Source organism: Schistocerca piceifrons, chromosome 2 (assembly GCF_021461385.2).
Source record: "Schistocerca piceifrons isolate TAMUIC-IGC-003096 chromosome 2, iqSchPice1.1, whole genome shotgun sequence".
NCBI lineage: Eukaryota > Metazoa > Arthropoda > Insecta > Orthoptera > Acrididae > Schistocerca > Schistocerca piceifrons.
The window spans coordinates 583,688,335-583,712,950 of record NC_060139.1 but is presented as its reverse complement, the minus strand read 5'-3'; the positions used below and the strand labels follow the sequence as shown (position 1 = coordinate 583,712,950).

Here is a 24,616-nt window from a genome sequence, read left to right as displayed (position 1 = left end):
AATATGTTATATACCTAATTGGCAGACTAGATTTATGAAGATGTTAACAGTACAAGTATTAAATATGTTACAAATTTCAGATCTACAAGATTTAACTATTTTGTCAGTTACATGTTTTGTCCTTGAAAAATTGATTTAAACGAATTTATAATATCAAATAGTTCTTGGAAGATGTAACACATATATGAATTTTATGCAACTTATTTTGGAATATTCTTTTCAGAAACTTCAGATTACCTTAAAGATGTATCTGATGTAAAAGTATCTGTCACTGACAAGAAAAAGGTTACTTAAAGTATCTGTAATTTGCAGACAACGAACTCCCAAATTACTGTAATATTCACTTTCATGCAATTTATATATTCTCATGATTCTTTACTTTCTCTTAATCTGTCCTTACTTTTGTTTCTTGAGGACCTTGAATTTTTCTTGACTGGGTGAGGAGGTGCATTGGTTAACTCACTTGACACACATTCAGATAACACCAGTTCAAATTCATGTCTGGTTATTCAAATTTGTTTAAAATGATCATAAATTAAGTGTGGCATATATGAGGATAGGTCCTAAGAGAGCTTCTAGTGTCCTTCCAATTCTTCCCATTTTGCTCTGTCTCTAATGACCTCATAATCAGTCTGGCGTTAAACTCTAATGTTCCTTACTACTTTGTAAAGTAGAAATTTTTGTATGATAATGACATTATTTACAGTTCTGTAGCTCAATTTCCAATATGATTTAATCCTATAGCTGGTAGTGTTCCCTCACTTTAAAAAGTGTTCACCTTGTTCTCTATGTTATTCTGATTCAATTTATAATCTAATGTTTATGTCATTTAATTTTTTCACAAAGTTTAATTATTTAAGACAAAGTAACCTTTGACTATGTTGTAGAATACATTTCATTTTGTTTTCTGCAAGTGTGTGAAGTTTGGTTATTCTGCAAATCATTCTTAACTTCCTTGTTAGACTTATTATTTATTATCCTTACGGTATTCCATGTCATACTTTATTTGTGTCAAGTACCACGATGATTATTAATCGTCACCAGCTACACATCATGAAATGTAATCATTTTAACTACAGGTTTACACCACAATTTAGCAGGATCGATGTGTCGCTAAAAATGTTTTATAAATCAGTGCTGCTGGATGTCATAATTCATTCTCAACTGTACTGGGAGTGGTAAGGCATTAAAGTGGCCAGAAACATTAGTGACTATACTCTAGATAACTTAATTTAATTATTACTTCATTGTATTCACAGGTTAATGATAATAACAAAATATAAAAGCCGCTTGAAATTACCAGCTGGGAAGTGGTAAATTTGCAAGAAGAGTTGGAATCATGTGTCATGTTGTCTCCATGGTTGTGATTTTTTCAATGTTGCAGAGTAGTTTCAGCTCTAATTTGTTTATTATGAAGGGTATTTCAGTATTGCATGCTGAACTGCAATGATGAGATCCACAGAATGAGCAAATAGGGGAACATTACAAAGCCAGGTCTAAAATGATTTTTTGAGAGAACTAGTATTCCCAATTATCTACTCCCAGAAGTTTTCACATTATGGGTTAACATATAATGATGAATCACACTGTACTGTTCAGTAGGTGAACATCCTGGCTGTTTCTCCACATTTGAAAATCATGTAATGTGCTACTTGAGTGTTACATTGCAACAGCAAGCTGAGACAGCTGAAAGAGGAACTGTAACTTTCTGTTTGGTGTTCAGTTCGCACTAAAAATCATTGAAAATATAATCTAAACATTTTTAAGAAATATTATAATTGGAGGATATAATTTATATGATTTTTGTACACATTTCATTATAAACTGTCCTTGGATACATACTGACCAGTAAAAAATTGTGTTGAATTAGTTACTTCTGTTCAACAGCTTGTCTGTGATGCAGGAGAAATTATGAAAGACAAAACATTTTTTATTAGCTTTCAGATTCATTTGACTTTCCTTCCAGACTTTTAATATCCCTTTTCATATTAGCAAATAGCTACAAGGCTTTATGTTTCATAGGCCAAGTTACATTGAATAAGACGTAATATAGATATGCTTATTTCGAAATGGTATTTTTTGAATTCCATTGTCATTCTCAGAATAAAGTTCACCTTTTACATTGAGTTTTTCAAGAGAATAAGTAAATGAGGAGCGGTCAGATGAAACTGTTACAGTTAATCATAATCATTTAACAATATGTCTATGAGACTTTCATAGTTGACTCTCAGTCATAATATCACACATTTTTGTCTAGACAATGAATAAGTTTTGGCATGAGAGAAAAATACCACAAAGTATTATAATGTAGAACTGCAACAAATTTAATTGTCAAGAAAATTCCAGTTTACTGATTTCTGTGTCTCCAGTATCAGAAATTATCCTTCTAAAGTATGTAGCTAATTTTGTTTTGGCAAAATCATACATGTACTCATGTTGTTGTTGTTGTAGTCTTGAGTCCAGAGACTGGTTTCATGCAGCTCTCCATGCTACTCTATCCTGTGCAAGCTTCTTCATCTCCCAGTACCTTCTGCAGCCTACATCCTTCTGAATCTGCTTAGTGTATTCATCTCTTGGTCTCCCTCTACGATTTTTACCCTACACACTGCCCTCCAGTACTAAAATGGTGATCCCTTGATGCCTCAGAACATGTCCTACCAACCGATCCCTTCTTCTAGTCAAGTTGTGCCACAAAATCCTCTTCCCCCCAATTCTATTCAATACCTCCACATTAGTTATGTGATCTATCCATCTAAACTTCAGCATTCTTCTGTAGCACCACATTTCGAAAGCTTCTATTCTCTTCTTGTCTAAACTATTTATCGTCCATGTTTCACTTCCATACATGGCTACACTCCATACAAATACTTTCAGAAAAGACTTCCTGACACTTAAATCAACACTCGATGTTAACAAATTTCTCTTCTTCAGAAACGCTTTCCTTGCCATTGCCAATCTACATTTTATATCCTCTCTACTTCGACCATCATCAGTTATTTTGCTCCCCAAATAGCAAAATTCCTTTACTACTCTAAGTGTCTCATTTCCTAATCTAATGCCCTAAGCATCACCCGATTTAATTCGACTACATTCCATTATCCTCGTTTTGCTTTTGTTTATGTTCATCTTATATCCTCCTTTCAAGACACTGTCCATTCCGTTCAACTGCTCTTCCAGGTCCTTTGCTGTCTCTGACAGAATTACAATGTCATCGGCGAACCTCAAAGTTTTTATTTCTTCTCCATGGATTTTAATACCTACTCCAAATTTTTCTTTTGTTTCCTTTACTGCTTGCTCAATATACAGATTGAATAACATCGGGGAGAAGCTACAACCCTGTCTCACTCCCTTCCCAACCACTACCACTGCTTCCCTTTCATGCCCCTCGACTCAACTGCCATCTGCTTTCTGTACAAATTGTAAATAGCATTTCGCTCCCTCTATTTTACCCCTGCCACCTTTAGAATGTGAAAGAGAGTATGCTCATAGCAGCTATTTTATTTTGGCTATTAGTTGCCACAATGATTCCACCGACTACTCTCTTGAATACTCTTCCATATGTATATATATTATCAGGAGAAAGAAAACTGGCGTTCTACGGATCTGACTGTGGAATGTCAGATCCCTTAATCGGGCAAGTAGGTTAGAAAATTTAAAAAGGGAAATGGATAGGTTGAAGTTAGATATAGTGGGAATTAGTGTAGTTCGGTGGCAGGAGGAATAAGACTTTTGGTCAGGCGAATACAGGGTTATAAATACAAAATCAAGTAGGGGTAATGCAGGAGTAGGTTTAATAATGAATAAAGAAATAGGAGTGTGGGTAAGCTACTACAAACAGCATAGTGAACGCATTATTGTGGCCAAGATAGACATGAAGCCCATGCCTACTTCAGTAGTACAAGTTTATATGCCAACAAGCTCTGCAGATGATGAAGAAATTGATGAAATGTATGATGAGATAAAAGAAATTCTTCATGTAGTGAAGGGAGACGAAAATTTAATAGTCATGGGTGACTGGAATTCAAGAGTAGGAAAAGGGAGAGAAGGAAACATAGTGGGTCAATATGGATTGGGGGAGAGAAATGAAAGAGAAAGCTGTCTGGTAGAATTTTGCACAGAGCATAACTTAATCATAGCTAACACTTGGTTCAAGAATCATAAAAGAAGGTAGTATACATGGAAGAATCCTGGCGATACTAGAAGGTATCAGATAGATTATATAATGGTAAGACAGAGATTTAGGAACCAGGTTTTAAACTGTAAGACATATCCAGGGGCAGATATGGACTCTGACCACAATCTATTGGTTATGAACTGTAGATTAAAACTGAAGAAACTGCAAAAAGCTGGGAATTTAAGGAGATGGGACCTGGATAAACTGACTAAACCAGAGGTTGTACAGAGTTTCAGGGAGGGCATAAGGGAACAATTGACAGGAATGGGGGAAAGGAATACAGGAGAAGAAGAATGTGTAACTCTGAGGGATGAAGTAATGAAGGCAGCAGAGGATCAAGTAGGTAAAAAGACGAGGGCTAGTGGAAATCCTTGGGTAACAGAAGATATATTGAATTTAATTGATGAAAGGAGAAAATATAAAAACGCAGTAAATGAAGCAGGCAAAAAGGAATACAAACATCTCAAAAATGATAACGTCAGGAAGTGCAAAATGGCTAAGCAGGGATGGCTAGAGGACAAATGTATGGATGTAGAAGCTTATCTCACTAGGGGTAAGATAGATACAGCCTACAGGAAAATTAAAGAGACCTTTGGAGAAAAGAGAGCCACTTGTATGAATATCAAGAGCCCGGATGGAAACCCAGTTCTAAGCAAAATGGGAAAGCAGAAAGGTGGAAGGAGTATATAGAGGGTCTATACAAGGGCGATGTACTTGAGGACAATATTACGGAAATGGAAGAGGATGTAGATGAAGAAGAAATGGGAGATACGATACTGCGTGAGAAGTTTGACAGAGCACTGAAAGACCTAAGTCGAAACAAGGTCCCGGGAGTAGACAACATTCCATTGGAACTACTGACGGCCTTTGGAGAGCCAGTCCTGACAAAACTCTACCATCTGGTGAGCAAGATGTATGAGACAGGTGAAATACCTTCAGACTTCAAGAAGAATATAATAATTCCAATCCCAAAGAAAGCACGTGTGACAGATGTGAAAATTACTGAACTATCAGTTTAATAAGTCACAGCTGCAAAATACTAACGCGAATTCTTTACAGTCGAATGGAAAAACTGGTAGAAGCCGACCTCGGCGAAGATCAGTTTGGATTCCGCAGAAATGTTGGAACACGTGAGGCAATACTGACCCTACGACTTATGTTAGAAAATAGATTAAGGAAAGGCAAACCTACATTTATAGCATTTGTAGACTTAGAGAAAGCTTTTGACAATGTTGACTGGAATACTCTGTTTCAAATTCTGAAGATGGCAGGGGTTAAATACAGGGAACGAAAGGCTATTTACAATTTGTACAGAAACCAGATGGCAGTTATAAGAGTTGAGGGGCATGAAAGGGAAGCAGTGGTTGGGAAGGGAGTGAGACAGGTCTGTAGCCTGTCCCCAATGTTATTCAATCTGTATATTGAGCAAGCAGTAAAGAAAACAAAAGAAAAATTCGGAGTAGGTATTAAAGTCCATGGAGAAGAAATAAAAACGTTGAAGTTCGCCGATGAGATTGTAATTCTGTCAGAGACAGCAAAGGACTTGGAAGAGCAGTTGAACGGAATGGACAGTGTCTCGAAAGGAGGATATAAGATGAACATCAACAAAAGCAAGACGAGGGTAATGGAATGTAGTCGAATTAAGTCGGGTGATGCTGAGGGAATTAGATTAGGAAATGAGACACTTAAAGTAGTAAAGGAGTTTTTCTATTTGGGGAGCAAAATAACTGATGATTGTCGAAGTAGAGAGGATATAAAATGTAGATTGGCAATGGTAAGGAAAGCGTTTCTGAAGAAGAGAAATTTGTTAACATCGAGTACAGATTTAAGTGTCAGGAAGTCGTTTCTGAAAGTATTTGTATGGAGTGTAGCCATGTATGGAAGTGAAACATGGACGATAAATAGTTTGGACAAGAAGAGAATAGAAGCTTTCAAAATGTGGTGCTACAGAAGAGTGCTGAAGGTTAGATGAGTAGATCACATAACTAATGAGGAGGTATTGAATAGAATTGGGGGGAAGAGGAGTTTGTGGCAGAACTTGACAAGAAGAAGGGACCAGTTGGTAGGACATGTTCTGAGGCATCAAGGGATCACAAATTTAGCGTTGGAGGGCAGCGTGAAGGGTAAAAATCGTAGAGGGTAAAAATCGTAGAGGGAGACCAAGAGATGAATACACTAAGCAGATTCAGAAGGATGTAGGTTGCAGTAAGTACTGGGAGATGAAGATGCTTGCACAGGATAGAGTAGCATGGAGAGCCGCATCAAACCAGTCTCAGGACTGAAGACAACAACAACACACACACATATATATATATATATATATATATATATATATATATATATATATATGCTGTATTTTCCCATCTGATTTTTATCTTCAGCATTTTCAAAAAGGCTATTAGAGCTAACTGATATTTCAATTTCTTAAGTGTCTTTCTTTTTCGCTTTCAGAAATTGGTAAAAGAGAAAATTTTCCTTTCAGTTTCTTTAAAACATTTATCGAATATTTTCCTTTCATACAGAACGACTTCACCTTTTTCTAGTCTACAGGGAGAATCACTAAATATTGCCACCTAGAATAGCTCAGAAAGTATGATAGTAGCTGAAAAGTTTGTGGGACAAATGTTGCGTGAGACAACAGGGGCCATAATATGACGTTGGGTTTTTGTTGCTACATGGGGTCTCGACGGAGATATGAAGGGCAACAATTGTTTTAATGGATGCTATAGTTTGGTACTTATTTTCTGATAGTGGCTATCGAGATGAATCCAATGATATGTAAAAGTAAGGTCTTTGAAGGTCAACGGAGGTCAAAAACGTGGCATGAACGTCCATTTACAGAAGGTGTTCGAAGTGATGACAATTGCAATCAGTTCAGTGCTGCAATCTTCTTATCATGGATTGAGTGGTATTCCGTATCACTTCGTCACTTATCGAAGCACATGCTCTGACAATTCTCTCTCGTACATCGTACGAATAATAAATATTCTCCGAATACGACGTATGAATCTAACGTGCCATTGGCAACTAAACACCATTCGACGGTTTCGTAATACAATACTAATAGGGACGGTAAGACCAGTTTCGTCGATTCAAACGAATGTGAATGATGTATCCCTTCGAAGAACAAGTCGATATGCTTGTCATCTGCAGAGAATGCCAACGGAATTCAGTGAGAGCTAGAGACTTATACGCTGAAAGATGTCCTCAACGCACTCACCATACACGTAGTACATTTAAAATTTGTGTATGATAAATTGAGAACAACTGGATATTTAACAGACCGAAAACATATACAGCAAGGGAAAGTTACTAACGGGGAAATGGAAATTGGTACTCTTGTCACTGTTGTTCGTGATCCTTTTGTTAGTTAGCGTCAAATCACAAGGGAATCTGGCATGAGCCAGAGCAGTGTTATTCGTGTTCTACATCGCCATAAATATCATCCTTATCATATCGGTCTCCACCAAGAATTAACTGGTACGGATTGTATGCGTCGCATTGAATTCTGCCGAGAGGCTCAACTTCATATTCAAAGGGATGACATATTTATTAATTTGATTTTATTTGCTGACGAGGCTACATTCACGAACCATGGAAATGCTAATTTGTATAACATGCATTATTGGGCAACTGAAAATCCATGTTGGCAACGGCAAGTGAATGTATGGTGTGGGATTCTGGAGGACAGAATTATAGACCCCTATTTCGTCGAAGGAAATCTTAATGGTACGAAGTACGCCACATTCCTGTAAGAAACATTGTCTGTCATTGGAAGAAATACCTTTAGGAACAAGGAACAGAATGTAGTATCAACACGATGAGTGCCCGCCACATTTTTCGCTGATGGCTAGGAATGAGTTGCAAAGATAAGTCCCTAATTGTTGGATTGGACGCGGAGGAGATGTGTCGTGGCCGGCTCGTTCTCCAGACTTGACGCCTCTGGATATTTTCTTGTGGGGATTCGTAAAAGACATTGTTTATAAAGACGTTCCAACTACACCTGAAGATAAGCGGGAGAGAATTGTCAGATCATGTGCTTCCATAAGTACCGATGTGATAATGAATACCAGTCAATCCATGAGAAGAAGATTGCAGCACTGCATTGATACCAACGGTCATCACCTCGAACAACTTCCGTATATGGACGTTCATGCCACCTTTGTGACCTTCGTAGTCCTTCAAAGATCTTACTGTTACACATAATTGGATTCGTCTCGATAGTCGTTATCAGCAAATAAGTACCAAACTATAGCAACCCATTAAAAAAAAGTTGGCCTCCATATCTCTGAAGCGACCCCACCTAGTAACAGAAAACCAATGGCATATTATGGCCCATATTGTCCCATGCAGCTGTTGTTCCACAAACGTTTCGGCTCCTATCATACATTCGGAATTATTCTTGGTGGTAATAGTAAGTGACTCGCCCTGCATATTGCTGCGACTTTTTTGGTTGCAATTGATGTCAGGAAAAGCGAACCATTAACTGCTATGCGGATTCTAAGAATTTCCATTCAGTGACTAATACCGATCATCCTCTCTCTCTTCCTATCTGTTTCTAAGCCAGATATCTTCACAATTCTGATTGCTTAATAGTTCACGTCTATGATTTAAAATTTCTGATATAAGTATATTGATTCATTTCTCTTACAGTTAGTTTACATCACAGTGATAATTGCTGAGTTGATATCAATGAAAGTCAATCATCAACACTGCTGTTCTGGTTATAAGAATTTTCATTCAGTGCTTAATACCGATCACCCAGTGTCTCTTCCTATCCATCGCTAAACCAGAGTCCTTCAAAACTGTATTGTAATAGTTTGCCACTTTAACAACGCTTATCAGACTTACAAATAACGATATAATGGTAGGAGGCATATGTTGACACTGTTTTAGTCGAAATTTGTTAATGCCGCCTACTTTAGTAGTTGCATAAATTACTCACTGAGCTCGTCGTTCCCTGCGAAGAGGTTAGAGGCGTATATCTTCATGGTGCCCACCTCTGGCAGGAAGGAGAAGCGAGTCAGTTTCAAGAATGGACGTCCAGCCTTCTGGTAGTACTCTCCAGTCACGTTGAACGTGCCCACAACATCAGCTGCAAGTCAGAAAGTAGTATTAGTTCACAAGATAGCTTCAAACTTATTTCCTATGATCGATTGGTGATGTGAATAAAATATCTCAACAGCAAACAGTTATTCCGACATACATGCTGGCTGAATGAATACAGAATAGAGTGTCTACATCAGTCTGATTTCTCATGTGACTAGTAATAAATGAAGAATAAATCCAATTGTTATTTGCTTCTTCTTCAAAAACGTGGTGAGCACATTAGATCTCTGACTGATTGAAGAGGTGAGAGTTATTCATTTGGTTATAGAGTATCTTTAAGAGGTTCCCTGAAGGGTGCATTAAAACATCACATTAGCAGCAATAGTTTCAAACGCCTAAAACAAATTTTACTCAACCAATAAAATTATTATGGAGAGGTGACTAATAATTATATATTTCCTGACAATGCTTGGGATATTTCTTTCTTAATGACAACGTTGCTCAGATGATCGATTGTCATTTGTGGTAAAAGGAAACTTAACAAATTAAGTGTTCAAATGGGATAGGTATACATAATTAATGATAAAATGAACTAAGAACTAAAAGTGTATCTGACAGAACGCATAAAGAAAGACTATAAAAACACAACACCACGTGAAGAGTAAGCCATAGGACATGACATGCTGTAAGGCATATAGAGGCAGTCAGTTCAAAATCAGCAAAGATGTCACAATGAAAAAAAGTATGAGAGGTAGGTGAACGGATGATTTTGACAATTATGTACATTAACATTGACGAAGAAACTCCCTGGCAGATTAAAATTGTGTGTCGGACCGAGACTCGAACTCAGGACCTTTGGCTTTCAGTGGCATGTGGTCTATTGACTGAGCTCTCCAAGCACGACTCACGAGCCTTCCTCACACTTTTACTTCCGCTGGTACCTCACCTTCTACCTTTTGGACTTTCACTTTCCCACAAAAGACAAAGTTCTCTGTGGCGAAGCCACGTCTCCACAATACCTTTTCTTCCAGGAGTGCTAGTCTTCCAAGTTTTGCAGTAGTGCTTATGTGAAGTTTGGAATGTAAGAGATGAGGTGATGGTGGAAGTAAAGATGTGAGGGTGGGTCGTCAGTCGGGTTTGGTTAGCTCAATCGGTAAGGCACTCTCCAACAAAAGGCAAGGGTCCCGAGTTTGAGTCTTGGTTTAACACACAGTTTTAATCTTCTAGAGAGTTTCATATCAGTGTACACTCTGCTGCTGAGTGAAAACTTCATTTTGGATACGTTGATGAAGTTGGTGTATATGGGGATATAATGAAATTATTACTTTATATGAAACATTTTCCATGAATATGATGTAGTCTAGTCTCTTGCTGGATTTTACTCGAGGGAAAAAAATTAAACTGAGTAAACATTGTAAAATATCATATTGCTGCATTGTTAATGTGAAATTATATTATTCCCATACACATTAGCCTGATTAATTTCTTTGAAAATATAATGCAATAAAATGACTTCTGCAATATAATTTTTATTTATAGTTAAATTACAATATATTACCCAAAATATGTTCAACATATTATGATGGATTATTTATGTCTCATGAATCTGACATCTTTGAATATTAATTTTAAATCTTTGCAGGCTATGCAGAGGGAAGCTTTAATCAAGATATTAAGAATGTTTTGCATTATATTCTGGGAAAAGCTTTAGTAATGCAAGCAAAATAAATGATTACCTATATAGCATGAGGAAAAAATCATTAAAATATGAAATTATTCAAATAAGTTTATATGAAATTCTAAATCAACACCAGGCATAATTCTTACAATACAGACCTCTATTGGGAGAATATTTCTTTTTCCCCAAACACAATTATGTATTGTGTTAATAAATGATAAAAAATGAAGATAAACTATTTTTCTTATCTCTAAATCAAATACATCCGAAGGTAACTTCTTATGGTCAGGGTTCACAATCATGTAGAATTTCTTGAAGGATATAATATTCGCCATTGACTACAGAAATTATTTATTTCACAATTGAAGTTTCAGGCTTTGAACCATTTTCAAGTGGCAGTGCAAAAGATCTGGCTTCAGCACATGTCAAACTTTAAAATCTTCCGACATGTACAAATGTCATAGCCAAAAGTAGGCTTTTTCACTGTAGAAATGCAGTAACACCAGATGAGTGCGAAGCTCTGTACATTGTGAAGTAATGTAAACTGCTTGAAATATTACCAGAGGCTAATTCGCCTCTGATGGGTTCCTTCTTTTGGCCATGATGTGTAATTATGGTTTTAACATAGGAGCACATGTTAACTTTTTGTGCTACTTTTACATTCCCGGTTTTGATTTTAAGCAAGCCATTGCTCTTGTTTCTACTTCTCTTCATTAACTTCATAACAACTTTGACTATTCTTAACAAATGCTCTGTGAGAAGTGTGCTGCCCATTCCATACGAGACTCCATTAATTCCTGCCGGAATGACTATCTATGTTACTGCCAAAAGTCTACATGACCTGTACCTATACCCAGGAACCAAGCGATAGAAACTGATAAATCAATAACACACGGAGAAAGATATAGTTGCAAGAGGTCTTGATTTTTCACCAAACTTATCTCATAACTACGTTTTATTTATGATAATACAAGTACAGAAATACGCCTTTAATATTTTAACAAGTAGAACTGTAGTCAATAATAACTAATTATCATTTCCTTTAAATATTTTATTTTCGTAAGAGTGTAACAAAATTAAATTCACAAAAAAACCTCTCAATAGACCTCTATCATATACAGGACTCCATTCTTGGTATCAGATGTTCTCGTAAAAACTCCTTGTGCGGTGGAGGGAGAGATGGCAACATCATCAACAGGTCTTTCTGTTCTGCAGTTGATAAACATGGCTGGTCTTTCAGATGAAGTACGGTATGGTATACATATGCCATGGTCTCTCCTCTTTTCAGTAGATCGATATTTTTCCATTTTCCTGCATTAAAATCAAGATTTTTATATAGCTATTCGGGATGGATAAGTATGTGACACTTTGATCAGATTGGATTTGGAAATACCACAAGCCCATATTGATAACAGTGAAATCGAAGAGTCACTTTTTTGTAGTGGAATTTCTTGGAGTGGCTGTATAGCCTTCAGTCAATAATTTTGTGTACATCTCGCAGAACAAAGGTCTTCGTTTCTCTATAACTGCAAAACCTCTATCACAGCTCAAAATACTGTACCCATTACCATAAACTTACGTGTTATATCTTCAAACCGTATCTGGATAATTAGAGTAGCTAATGACATGTCGCATTTGGAACTCCATTGGGAAGCACTGCTTGGTAGAAGCACCGTGCGTCAACTTGTAACGAATGTTTGAAACATTTTCTCCATAATTTGACACTTGGAACAAATCTAGAGACATCCAACAGACTACCGAGAACACAAAAAAAAAAAAAAAAAAAAAAAAAAAAGAAATGGCACTTAGAACGTTTTCCATTTCCACTTCTCAATACCTACCCAACCTCATAGATTCTATCAGTATGGACTTTCAAAGAATACATCCAGCTACTTTAGTCTGACACACATAATTGTAGCTTCTGCCAACAGTAAAGGGATATCTGCCGAGCGGACTAAGGCACTGCAGTCATGGACTGTGCGGCTGGTCCCGGCGGAGGTTCGAGTCCTCCCTCGGGCATGGATGTGTGTGTTTGTCCTTAGGATAATTTAGGTTAAGTAGTGTGTAAGCTTAGGGACTGATGACCTTAGCAGTTAAGTCCCATAAGATTTCACACACATTTGAACATTTTTGAACAATAGGATATCTGCTCACTCGAACGTTAAGATTCAAGAACGACATGAGCTCTACCTTCCCGTCAACAGCTGCATATCCTCTTCAAGTTGTCTCTACATAAGAACTTATAATCCTGCTTAGGTGTTCAAATGATTCAAATGGCTCTAAGCACTGTGGGACTTAACATCCGAGGTCGTCAGTCCTCTAGACTTAGAACTGCTTAAACCTAACTAACCTAAGGACATCACACACATCTACAGGTATGCCTGAGGCAGGATTCGAACCTGCGACCGTAGCAGCAATGTGGTTCCGGACTGAAGCGTCTAGAACCGCTCGGCCACAGCAGCCGGCTGCTCAGGTGTTCATTAGATCATAACAGAGTATCTGTCCCTAGCCACTGTCTTCAGACTCTTTCTTTCTACCAACAACCTAATTGTGTGTACTTTTGAGTCTTATTTGTAATAACCAGGGTGTAACGTGTATAGATGCAGGTATTTTATATGTGGTACCTTAATATTAACACACATCAGCATGTTGGCTGTTTTTTCTCTGCACTGAAGTCTTCCCACAAACACGTTACATAATTTGCTGCCTGATGTTTCCTGCGCGGTTGTACTGCATCACTAAGAGGACTACCCTTGTCATTGTAGGTTAACCATTTTGTGTCCACGTATCCACACTTCAATACCTGACCACCTGCCCAAGGCAAAATAAGAACTAATGCGCAAAATAAGAATTAATGCCTTGCTCTTGCCACGTGTACTTGGAGGTACTAACCTACCCAAAAACTTACTACTCTTAATATCTGCAATTATTAATTTGAAAGTATGGTAAATACTGATGTAAAGTTGTTCTCAGTCACCAATTAAAATATCTACAGTTCTAACTGTTGCACCCTGTATGTGAGCGATTTGTTTGTGAATGGAGTGAGATACTTACTCATCGAGTTGTTGAAGACACCCTTGCCATCAATAGGGAAGGTGATGATTTTGCCTTGTCCTTTGTACTCTCCCTCGAGAAGTAAACGCTTGAATATCACGTCGGCCTCAAAACGGAATTTTCCGCCATCATTCAGGTTCATCCTGTAACAAAACAAACAAAAGGCTTAATCTTGTGCTTCAATGGTACGAGCTAACGCCACTATTTATTTGGTAGTAGGTGTTGTTTACATAGCAGCCGGTACTGGGGAAGAAGGCATATAGATAAGCATAAGTTTGTTTTTGTGCAGTGGATAAACAACTTTACTGACAGTGTGAAGTAAGACTATAAAGATTAAATTAATGGACAAATGATTGAGGAAAGATCTGAAATGGTCAAATGACTAAAGAAAGATCTCATACAGAAGTAAATTGCTTGATAAGATTACAATAATGAGAGATGTTATGTAATTTATGCTTGTATTTGAAGAAATAATACGTGGGACAGGAGGAGGGGAGATGGGAGAAGTTGAGGGAAGAGCAGCCTTCTGGGCAATGGCAGTAATATCATTTGTCCTTGAACCAGCAAATCGGACTTCTCTGCCTGCTTGCAGGAGAAGCTGGTGTCCCGTACTTTTGGTAGCGGATACACTGTTTACTGTGACTTGCAAGGAATAGGTTATCTCCTCCATTCTGAAGTCGCTATTGAATACAAGCGTTGTATTGATAAGAGAAAAACAAATAAAAGGCGTTTATTGGTGCTTTTAGCACTGACAACACACACTGCGACGTAGAAGCTTTAACCTTGACTCAAAGGTGCCAACAACATTGCTCTGTGATGCTGCAAAAGCGTGGTGCCCTGCGATGTCACCCTCAGGCTTAGCGACGCTTCAAACAACAAGGTATCGACTCATGCGGAAGAAAGGCCGGCGTTCAGAAGTCTATGTGAGGTATTTTGTGGGTTAATGATGTCACAATGACACCATATTTCAGCACAATTCTGTCCAGCGCCATAGTGGACGTGTCTCACCCTCTTGCCCACATTTTACCCCTTCTTTTGAGGTCTATGAGATGGAGGTAAGAACGGCGACACCCGGCGTTGAAAAAACGCAGTTCTCTCACGGGTGTCCGAGGAAAGTATTACGGGCACCCTGCTACGAAGAATCGACACGAAAAGCCCTCAGGTGGTGATAAAGATCGTCAATAAACACCCCTTTTGTTGGGGCGTTTGTTATCGCACATTTCGCGCTTCGAGACGACAGTTTGCAGTGTGATGTGCAACAGGACGAGGTTCTTAACAACTCTTGACACTGCCGCACTGCCGGCACCCTCCGGACGATATAACCTTTCTCTAAGTATATTGTAGAGCAGCAATCCCCTTGAACGTTATCTCACCCCTATGGGGGGCAGTGCGACCGGAGTTTTTGGCATGGTGCTCAGGGTGGAACCACTAGGAACCGATAAAAAGCAGTTTACGATATTTGAACGCGATCTGAAGCAGCAAAGGGTGTTTGTTTCACAACTACCTTGACGTGGTCTCAGAGGTGTTCAACATTGACACATTAGAGTAAAACAGCATAGGGCGCCTCTAAGACCTCAGAGTTCGACAACCCTCTCAGTGCCACCCGTCTTCCTAAAAACTGTGCGTGTACAGAGACAAATTGTGATGAGAGACAGACGTGCCTGCAGGAAGGCGACCCCATGTCACCCATCTGATTCCCCCTGCCTACTAGCAGGTACCAGAGCAGTCCCATAGCCTGCTTGAAGACGCCTAGGATTCTTGTCACAGTGTCTCTGTAGAGGTGCATTTTTGAAGTACTCCGCAATGACAGTCAGGTGGCACTGAGGATGTTACCGAAGTGGGGGGGGGGGGTTTCTTAGTGGTACCTTTTGGAGTTTTATTCAGGCATGTGTCAGTGTCACACCCCTACGAGATCACAACATGACCAAATGACCACATGGGAATTATCGAGTAATCCATTCTGGCACAGCAGACAATACACCAGGATACATGGTGGAATGGGCATAATCTTACATAAGAAACTGGGAAGCAGAGTCAAGGGATTCGTGCAATACAAGCCACGACTAATTAAAGTAAGAACTGAAACTAAATGAAAGGATACTCTGATAATTCAAGTCTATATTCCAACAACAGAGGAGGAAGATGAAGTGGTGGAAAAATTTTATAAGGAGCTAAGTGAAATGAAAGAGAAAATAAAGGACGAAGGGAACCTTATTTTATTTGGAGATCGTAATGCAACAGTAGTAGAAAGAACTGAAGGAAATACAATTGGTACATACGGCTTGAGACAAAGAGATGAGAAAGTAGAGAGATTTGTAGAGTTCTGTGTGCGATATAAATTAATCGTAACAAATACTACATTCCAGCAATATCCGAGGAGGAGACATATGTGGAAAGCCCCAGGGGATACACGAAGGGCACAAATAGACATAGTGGTAAGATAAGCTTCAATAATCAGATGAAGGGTAGCAGAAACTCAAAGGATTAAAGATAAAAACGGTGAGAGGTATCTAAGCTTAAAGCTGAATCTGCCAAAAATCAGTATACAGTACGAACAAACGATACCGTTGAGGATACCAGAAAAGGGGTAGAAAAGAAATGGAGTAAAATAAAAAAAATGCATTTTAAAATCAGCAGAGGTGATTTGGGGAAAAAGAAATGGGAGAATAAGAAAGAGTGGATAAGTCAGGAAGTCGTGAATATAATAAAAGATAGATGACAGTATAAAAACTCGAAGGCTGAAGAAGGAATGCAGAAATGTAAGAGCTTAAGCAACAAGATTAATAAGAGGGCAAAACAAGATAAAAAAAGCATTTAAAAGAAATTTGTGAATATATAGATGATAGGATGAAGACAGGATGAACTGACATGACTTGCAGAGATGTAAAGAAGTTCTTCGAAACAAGAAAGGGAAAAAGAGTGAGCATTAAGGACAAAGATCGAACGTTACTATATGATGAGGAAATTATAGTGTAACGATGGAAGGAATGGCTAGATCAGTTATGCAGAGGTGATAACAGCAATCTGACTATCGAAAAGGAAGAAAGAGTAGAGCTGGATGATGTAGGAGCTTCTATTAAGAAAGAGGATTATGGGAAAGAGGATTATGAGAAAGCACTGCAGGATCTTAGAGAAAGGAAGGATCCAGGTGTTAATGGTATACAAGGAGAATTATTTAAAAAGCTGGGTAACAAAGCGAAGATGGCACTTCGTGGCTGGTGTATGATATTTACTGGTCCGTATAGTTACCAGAAGACGTTGTTAAATACATAATGGTACCACTACGCAAAAAACCAGATGCAAGGACGAGTGAACAACACTGAAAATTGAGCCTGGTGTGTCATGTATCGAAAATATGCAATGCATCGAAAGTGGTCACCGACAGTATTGTCAGGATAACAAATACAGGGATACGTATCTGAAGACCTGTACGAATTTGGAAAAGCTATGGGAACAAGAGAAGCAATATTGGCCCTGTGGCAAGTGATAGAGAAACAGCTGAATAACAGTAAGAATACATTCAAAGCGTTTGCAGATCTTGAGAAGTATTCGACAATGTCAACTGGAATGTATTAGTCAGTGTCCTTTACCAATCAGGAATAAGCATTAGAGAGAGAAAACTAATTTACAGAATCTACATACGAGAAATTGGAATAGTTCGCTGTAGTAATAAAGAAGAAACAGCTATCATTCAAAAATGGCTACGACAAAGTTGTTACCTATCCCCATACTTATTTAATCTGTATATACAGAAGGCAATCGACAGGATGAGAGAGAAAGTAAACATATGGGTAACAATTTACCGAGATAAGGTAGACATGCTGCAACTTTCCTATGATATAGCGCTAATTGCAGAAAGTGATGGAGACCTAAAAAATCGTGAACACAGGCACTATTTCTCAGCACGTCATCATATGTATACAAGCAAGTGTTTTGTTTCACGTGTTGCAAAGTGAACCTGCAACGATGGGTCCCCAAACGTCAGGAAAAAGTGTAATAGTATAAACTTTTTGTCCGGTGGGACACTCTTTCTGACACAGTATAAAGATCTGAAGGAGAGATAAATTTTGCAGAATTGTTCTACTGTTTTAAGTGTGCTGTGATAAATGCCATACGAAATGCTTTACGTAAAAGAAAGGGTATTGTTGTTTCAAACGAAATACGTTCAGTGCCAGACGTATAACAAGGTGTCGGTCGCGTTCTTTCTTCCGAGTAACATCATAAAAATGTCAACTTTATGCTATCTTGAATGTGATAATAACACTTCTGCAAAAAGTGTAAAGGCTGCAGTCCAACCCAAGCCTGTACTACTTTGTGATGTGCTCATTTACGTCCAGGTCATGGCTGGTGACTGCAAGGTCATCACTCGCAGGCAGAACTCTCGCCTATTACGCTCTCCAGGAAAACAGGTTTTCAGCACGCCCATTAAAAGAAGCGTCTTTGGTTACCACTTACGTTACTTCTTTCCACATTTGGCGAATACTCTCTTTAAGATAGCGAATCATAAACCACGAAATGAGTTTTTGTTTTTGAGACACTTTACAGCAGGCGTTGAAATACCAAATTACAAGGAAACTGACGAATATGCAGTTACTCAGATAAACATAACTCCGTTGAAACTGCAGTACTTAATACAGCAGTATTACCTCAAAGTGCTTAGCTGTAAACTGGCGACTTTACGACACCTCTGCGTAAAATACTACTGTGTCTTTGAGATAAGTTAAGTGATGGTTGCTGTGAGGGAAGACAGCTGAAGATGAGAATTTGGACGAATGGCCTAGGTACATATTGCAACGGACGAGCTGCGACGGTAGGGCTGGTGATACACCAAACTAAGAGAGAGCTTGTAAAATGTTGGTAGTTGGTTTATTTATAGATGTTGACGACAAATTGTAATTAGAGATTAAGGGTTAAAAATTTGGCCAAGGGCTACGATGCCCGTCTATGGCCGATTTGTGCTGCTTTGCAATGGAAGGAACAGAGGCGCAAGACAGGTGCTATTATGGTGTGCCGTTACTGTACTGTTTGATTAAAGCTGTCCAGATCCTCATAAGTAATACGTCACGAGAGTCACACAATCCAGTACAAAAGGAAACTGTTGTCAGTAGAGAAGAAGTACCAACACAATGCTTCGGCCAGGAGCGCTGAATGGATTGGAACGTGCAGTGGTCACTGAATGTAATCCGAGTAAAAATCCATCAGGGACATGCCGCCCCTTCTAAAGACGCCGAGTTGGTGAAGTGACTAGGAAGCAGTAACACGAAGGAAGAACTAGAGCCAAAGCAACGCCAGACAGATCTCATGTACTGACGGACGGGGAGATACCGGGCACTGAGGAGGATGGCTGTAAAAATTGCATTAAATCAGGGTAAGGAATAACCCGTGAGTTCCAAAGTGCTACTAGCAGTTCAGACAGCACAATTACAGCTCGTAGGCAGTTAAAAAGAATGCGGTTCAGTGATCGAACAGATTCTCACACGCAATACATTTCTGTAGTTGTCGCTAAGCGATGCTTGATGCGGCGTAAAGACCGATGCCACTGGACAGCAGATGACTGGATATGAGTGATATGGAACGATGAAAAACCCTGCGTCCTATGGCAGTCGAATGGTAGGATGGTTTACCTCGAAGAGTACGGTCTATTGACACACAGTCAACAGGGACTTAGAAAACATCGTTCTTGTGGAAACACAACTAGCTCTTTAAGCGCATGCAGTGTTCAGTGCTATTGGCAAGGGATTTCAGATTGATTCCGAACTCTGGATTTCCGGAAGGCTTTTGACACAGTACCACACAAGCGGCTTATAGCGAAATTGCGCGCTTATCGAATATCGTCTCAGCTGAATAAAATGTTCTGTGGTTTCCAACCGCGTCAATTGCTTAATTGGGACAGTTTAATAAAGGAAGCTATTGAAATAAAAATTACCGCAAACACCCTAAATAGAGACGGTGGCTTGCAGCTCAGGGCTGCGTGGAATCCAGCGATCGCGTGGTTGAAGAGGGCAAATCGAACGCCGACTCAAAACATGCCCATATATGTCAATGTCAGTGGCACCAGTGACGTCACAGCCGGCAGCTAGCGTATATAAGGGCTCACCAACAGCCCACTGGTAGTCACACCACTTGACAATGGCGAAGGAGTGCTTGGCCGAAAGCTCGTGTAGTTTTATGCAATTGACGGGGTTGGAAACCCGAGAACATTTTATTCAATGTTATCGCCGTGAGACTCTGCATCCATACACCGTCTCAGTTATATGACTGGATTCGTCATTTCCTGTCGGAGAGGTCACGGTTCGAAGTAATTGACGGAAAGTAATCGAGTAACACAGAAGTGATATCTGGCGTTCCCCAAGGTAGTGTTATAGGCCTTTGCTGTTCCTTATCTATATAAACGATTTGGGAGACATTCTGAGCAGCCGTCTTAGGTTGTTTGCAGATGAAGGTGACAGACGAAAGAAAAAGCGAAGGTTGTCTGTAAATTACGTAAAAAGGAAATGACTGAGAAGATGACATGTGTTTCACTAGAAATATGCCAAGCCTTCGATGCAGTAGATTTGTTTTCACGAGGAAATGTAAATGGAAACCTTTTGTCGTAACGAAAGTGCGAAGGTTTATGGACTAAAAAGGGCATCAGAAGATCAACACAAATTTCAAAACGATATAGTATGGTGCGAAAACTGGCAGTTGACCCTAAATAACGAAAGGTGTGAGGTCATCCACATGAGTGCTGAAAGGAATCCGTTAAACTTCGGTTCCACGATAAATCAATCAAATGTAAAGGCCGTAAATTCAAATAAATACCTAGGAATTACAATTACGAACAACTTAAATTGAGGGAACGCAAAGAAAATGTTGTGGGGAAGGCTAGCCAAGGCTGCGTTTTATTGGCGGGACACTTAGAAAATGTAACAGATCTACTAAGGAGACTGCCTACACTAAGCTTTTCCGTCCTCTTTTAGAATACTGCTGCGCGGTGTGGGATCCTTACCAAATAGGATTGACGGAGTACATGGAAAAAGTTTAAAGGACGGCAGCACATTTTGTATAATCGCGAAATAGGGGAGAGAGTGTCACCGAAACTATACAGGATTTGAGGTGGACATCATTAAAACATAGGCGTTTTTCGTTGCGACGGAATCTTCTCACGAAATTCCGATCACCAACTTTTTCCTCCGAATGTGAAAATATTTTGTTGACACCGGTCTATATAGGGAGAACGATCACGATGATAAAATAAGGGATATAAGAGCTCATACGGAAAGATACAGGTGTTCGCTCTTTCCGCGCGCTGTAAGAGATTCAAGTAATAGAGAACTGTGAAGGGGTTCGATGAACCCTCTGCCAGGCACTTAAATGTGATTTGCAGAATATCCATGTAGATGTAGATGTAGGATTTGGGTTTGGCGAATGTCAGGATAGTCTTACCCACCATAATGTCTGCTGCCAACAGTGACGTGCGTAGGAGATGGTGTTACAATATGTGGATGTTTTTCCTGGTTAATGTGTGGTTCCCCTAATTGCGCTTAAGGAAACGCGAAATGCATATGGACATGAACGAAATTTACAACATTTTTTGCTTCTTACCGTAGAGATACAGTTTGCAAACAATGGTTATTTATTTGTTAGCAGAGTCCCGACCTGAACCCAATAGAACACCTTTGGGACGAGTTACAACGTCGACTTGGCTATATATCCCAGCTCCCGAAACACTACCTTCAGATGCGGCTCTTGAGGATCAATGGGCTGCCATTTCTCCTTAGACATTCAGACACCCCTCTGAAAGTCGAGTCACCAACCGAATTCAAGACGCTATGAAGACGAAGAGTGGATGCAGCGCACACTTATGTCCACTAATAGGTGTCCGGTTAAGTTTGATCAAATAGTGTATGCTCTGTGCTACTAGTGCCGAATGACTGCTGAAGGGGCACATCTAGCGACCATCATCATGAGTAGCGTTCTCCGCTCATTGCATTTGTGAACATTTGCACTGAACACGTCTGACGTGTTCGGTGGGCTGTGGATCAAAAACCTTTTTCTCCTAAGATAGCAGGCTTAACATTGTGCAATTGTTTTTACTAAGAACAATACCCTTAATCGTTTTAGATTGTCGTCTGACAGCCTCTCATGTTTGTAAGTCGAGAGGACGTCTATGGGCTACAAGCAGCTGTGACGTATCTGAAGATGACAACATAATTCAAAACTAGAATATTTATAAGAAAATATGTCGGAGTTATTGGTTAAATATGTGTTCCTTAGTGGAAATCAAGAGACAGTGGAGTAAGGTCAGCAAGGTTCGGACAGAGTAACACTATCGTTCATTATAAAATATAGATAAAAGAAAATGGGGCCTGACAGACGAAAGAAAAAGTGGAGGTTGTCTGTAAATTACGTAAAAAGGAAGTGACTGAGAAGATGACATGTGTTTCACTAGAAATATGCCAAGCCTTCGATGCAGTAGATTTGTTTTCACGAGGAAATGTAAATGGAAACCTTTTGTCGTAACGAAAGTGCGAATGTATTTTTCACGTACCTGACGTCTTTGACGATGACGTCGCTGAGGCCGTGGGCGAGAGAGTTCTTGATCAGCACCTTGCCCTCCACGTCGCCCTGCTGGTACTCCAGCAGCATCTCTCGTACCAGGAACGGGTCAATGGCAGGGGCACCCAGTTCAGGAATACCTACGGCATTAGAGAGCAAAGTAAGAATATCGTGTGTACTCACGACTCTCCTTCTCATGATCAGAAAGCTCCGTAGACAGGAACAGTTTCGGTGTCGAACAATAATCGCAGAGGTGCCACGTGTAAGGAACATTTCCAAGCATATGAGAATCACGAATGAGGCGGGCCGGATTTATGTCACCATCCGCCGGGTGGATCCCCTGTTTTGAGAATATTATACTTCTCATAGTCCACATGAAAGCGGGCTGTGAAGTTATTATTTATATTTGCAATTGACCAGTTACGTTTGTTAGGTCGATCGCAAGCGAGCATTGCACCCCGCGTGAACGCAAAATGGTTATGTACAAAGCTATATGTACAGTGTTCGCTTAAAAATGATACACGGTTTGAAATAGGCCAGTTACAATGTAAAAAATTCAAATAATAGTGGAAAATTCTTCATTCACGCTTGCATTATACTGGGCACTTCATTCGAAGACGCATTCCTATAAAAAATGAGTAAATATTCAGCAAGCAAGTATACACTCAGCAACGGCACGTTTACGTGCCCCAGTTATGTCCCAGGCGAGATTCGAACTCGCTACCTGCACTTTATAGGAGCTGAAAGTCTGCCTCACAGGATTAGCGACGAACCTCGTGATTAAGATCTAAATGAAACCGAGCAGAGAGTTAGGGAATCCTAAACATGAAATGGAACGTCTACGTTCGCACGATCAGCCCTTAGCAAAAGATCTTTCAGAAAATCGTAGAATATTTTAGTCGTGCGGAAAATCCCATACTGGGTAGAAAAAAAAATCCTCTAGAACTAGAGACAACAATAAGAAAGACTAAATTTGAGATTAACGCGTTTAAAGGTGCACTTGAGCAGCTAGAGCGCTTGTGGGGTATAATCGTTTGATCTCCACACTATGCATGTTGTTAATATTGTAAGTATCGCGTGTTACGAAGATACTGAAGCTGCTGAAAACGAATGAGACACCAGATAATGAAATATTTCCTACTACTGTTCCATTGTGTGCACTGTACACTTTTAGAAAAAGAGAGCAGGTCACTGTCTTTTATCAGCCCGGATGTCCGCCCATGTTAACCGGGACTCGGTAAGGCGATAATGACTCGCATAGAAGCCTACTCGCAGATGAACGACGAGGGCTGGTAATCCGCCAAGCCCCGGTGTGGTTTTTAGGCGGTTTACCACATCCCACTAGGTGAATACCTATCTGATACCAAAGTCCTGCTATGAAACACGTTACGCAAACGTTACGGGCGCGTTTCCACACATGCACATAGGTTTAACTCTATGAGCAGCCAGATGAGGTACACAGAGATTTCGTACTGATGACCTTTGATGTTTAGCCTCTTCATACCCTTAATCACCTACAGCATCACTCTCTTTCGACTTCATGTCGGGCGATATGGGTGGCCAATTCATTCGCTCGAATTGTCCAGAATGTTCTTCAAATCACTCGCGAACAGTTGTGGCCCTGTGACATGGTGCATTGTCATACATAAAAATTCCATCGTTTTCTGGGAACATGAACTCTAGGAATGGCTGTAAATGGTCTGCAAAACAGCCGTTTCCAATCAATGATCGGTTTAGTTGAACCAGAAGGCTCATTCTACTCCATGTGAACACCACCTGCTTGCACAGTGACTTGTTGACAATGGTGTCCATGGCTTTGTGGGAACTGCGCCAAACTCCAACTCTACCGTCAGCTCTTACTAACTGAAATCGGGAATCATCTGACCTGTCCACCATTTTCCAGTCGTCTAGGTCCAACCGATATGGTCACGAGCCTGGGAGTGGCGTTGCAAGCGGATGTTGTGATGTTAGCAAAAGCACTCACGTCGGGCCGGCCGCTGTGACCGAGCGGTTCTAGGCGCTTCACTCCGGAACCGCGCTTCTGCTACGGTCGCAGATTCGAATCCTGCCTCGGGCTTGGATGTGTGTCATGTCCTCAGGTTAGTTAGGTTTAAGTAGTTCTA

The 24,616-nt window shown here is 39.8% G+C and overlaps 1 protein-coding gene across 1 annotated transcript in view; it reads right to left on the bottom strand.

The window, feature by feature from the left end:
• LOC124777234 (putative beta-carotene-binding protein) overlaps positions 1-24,616 on the bottom strand; it is a 61,457-nt gene that overhangs the window by 11,528 nt on the left and 25,313 nt on the right. Inside the window, exons 3-5 of the mRNA XM_047252561.1 lie at positions 22,486-22,633; positions 13,956-14,098; positions 9,120-9,269 (exon numbers count right to left, since the gene is read on the bottom strand). Of these exons, the coding sequence (XP_047108517.1) occupies positions 9,120-9,269; positions 13,956-14,098; positions 22,486-22,633 (441 nt within the window). The remainder of the gene's footprint in view (positions 1-9,119; positions 9,270-13,955; positions 14,099-22,485; positions 22,634-24,616) is intronic.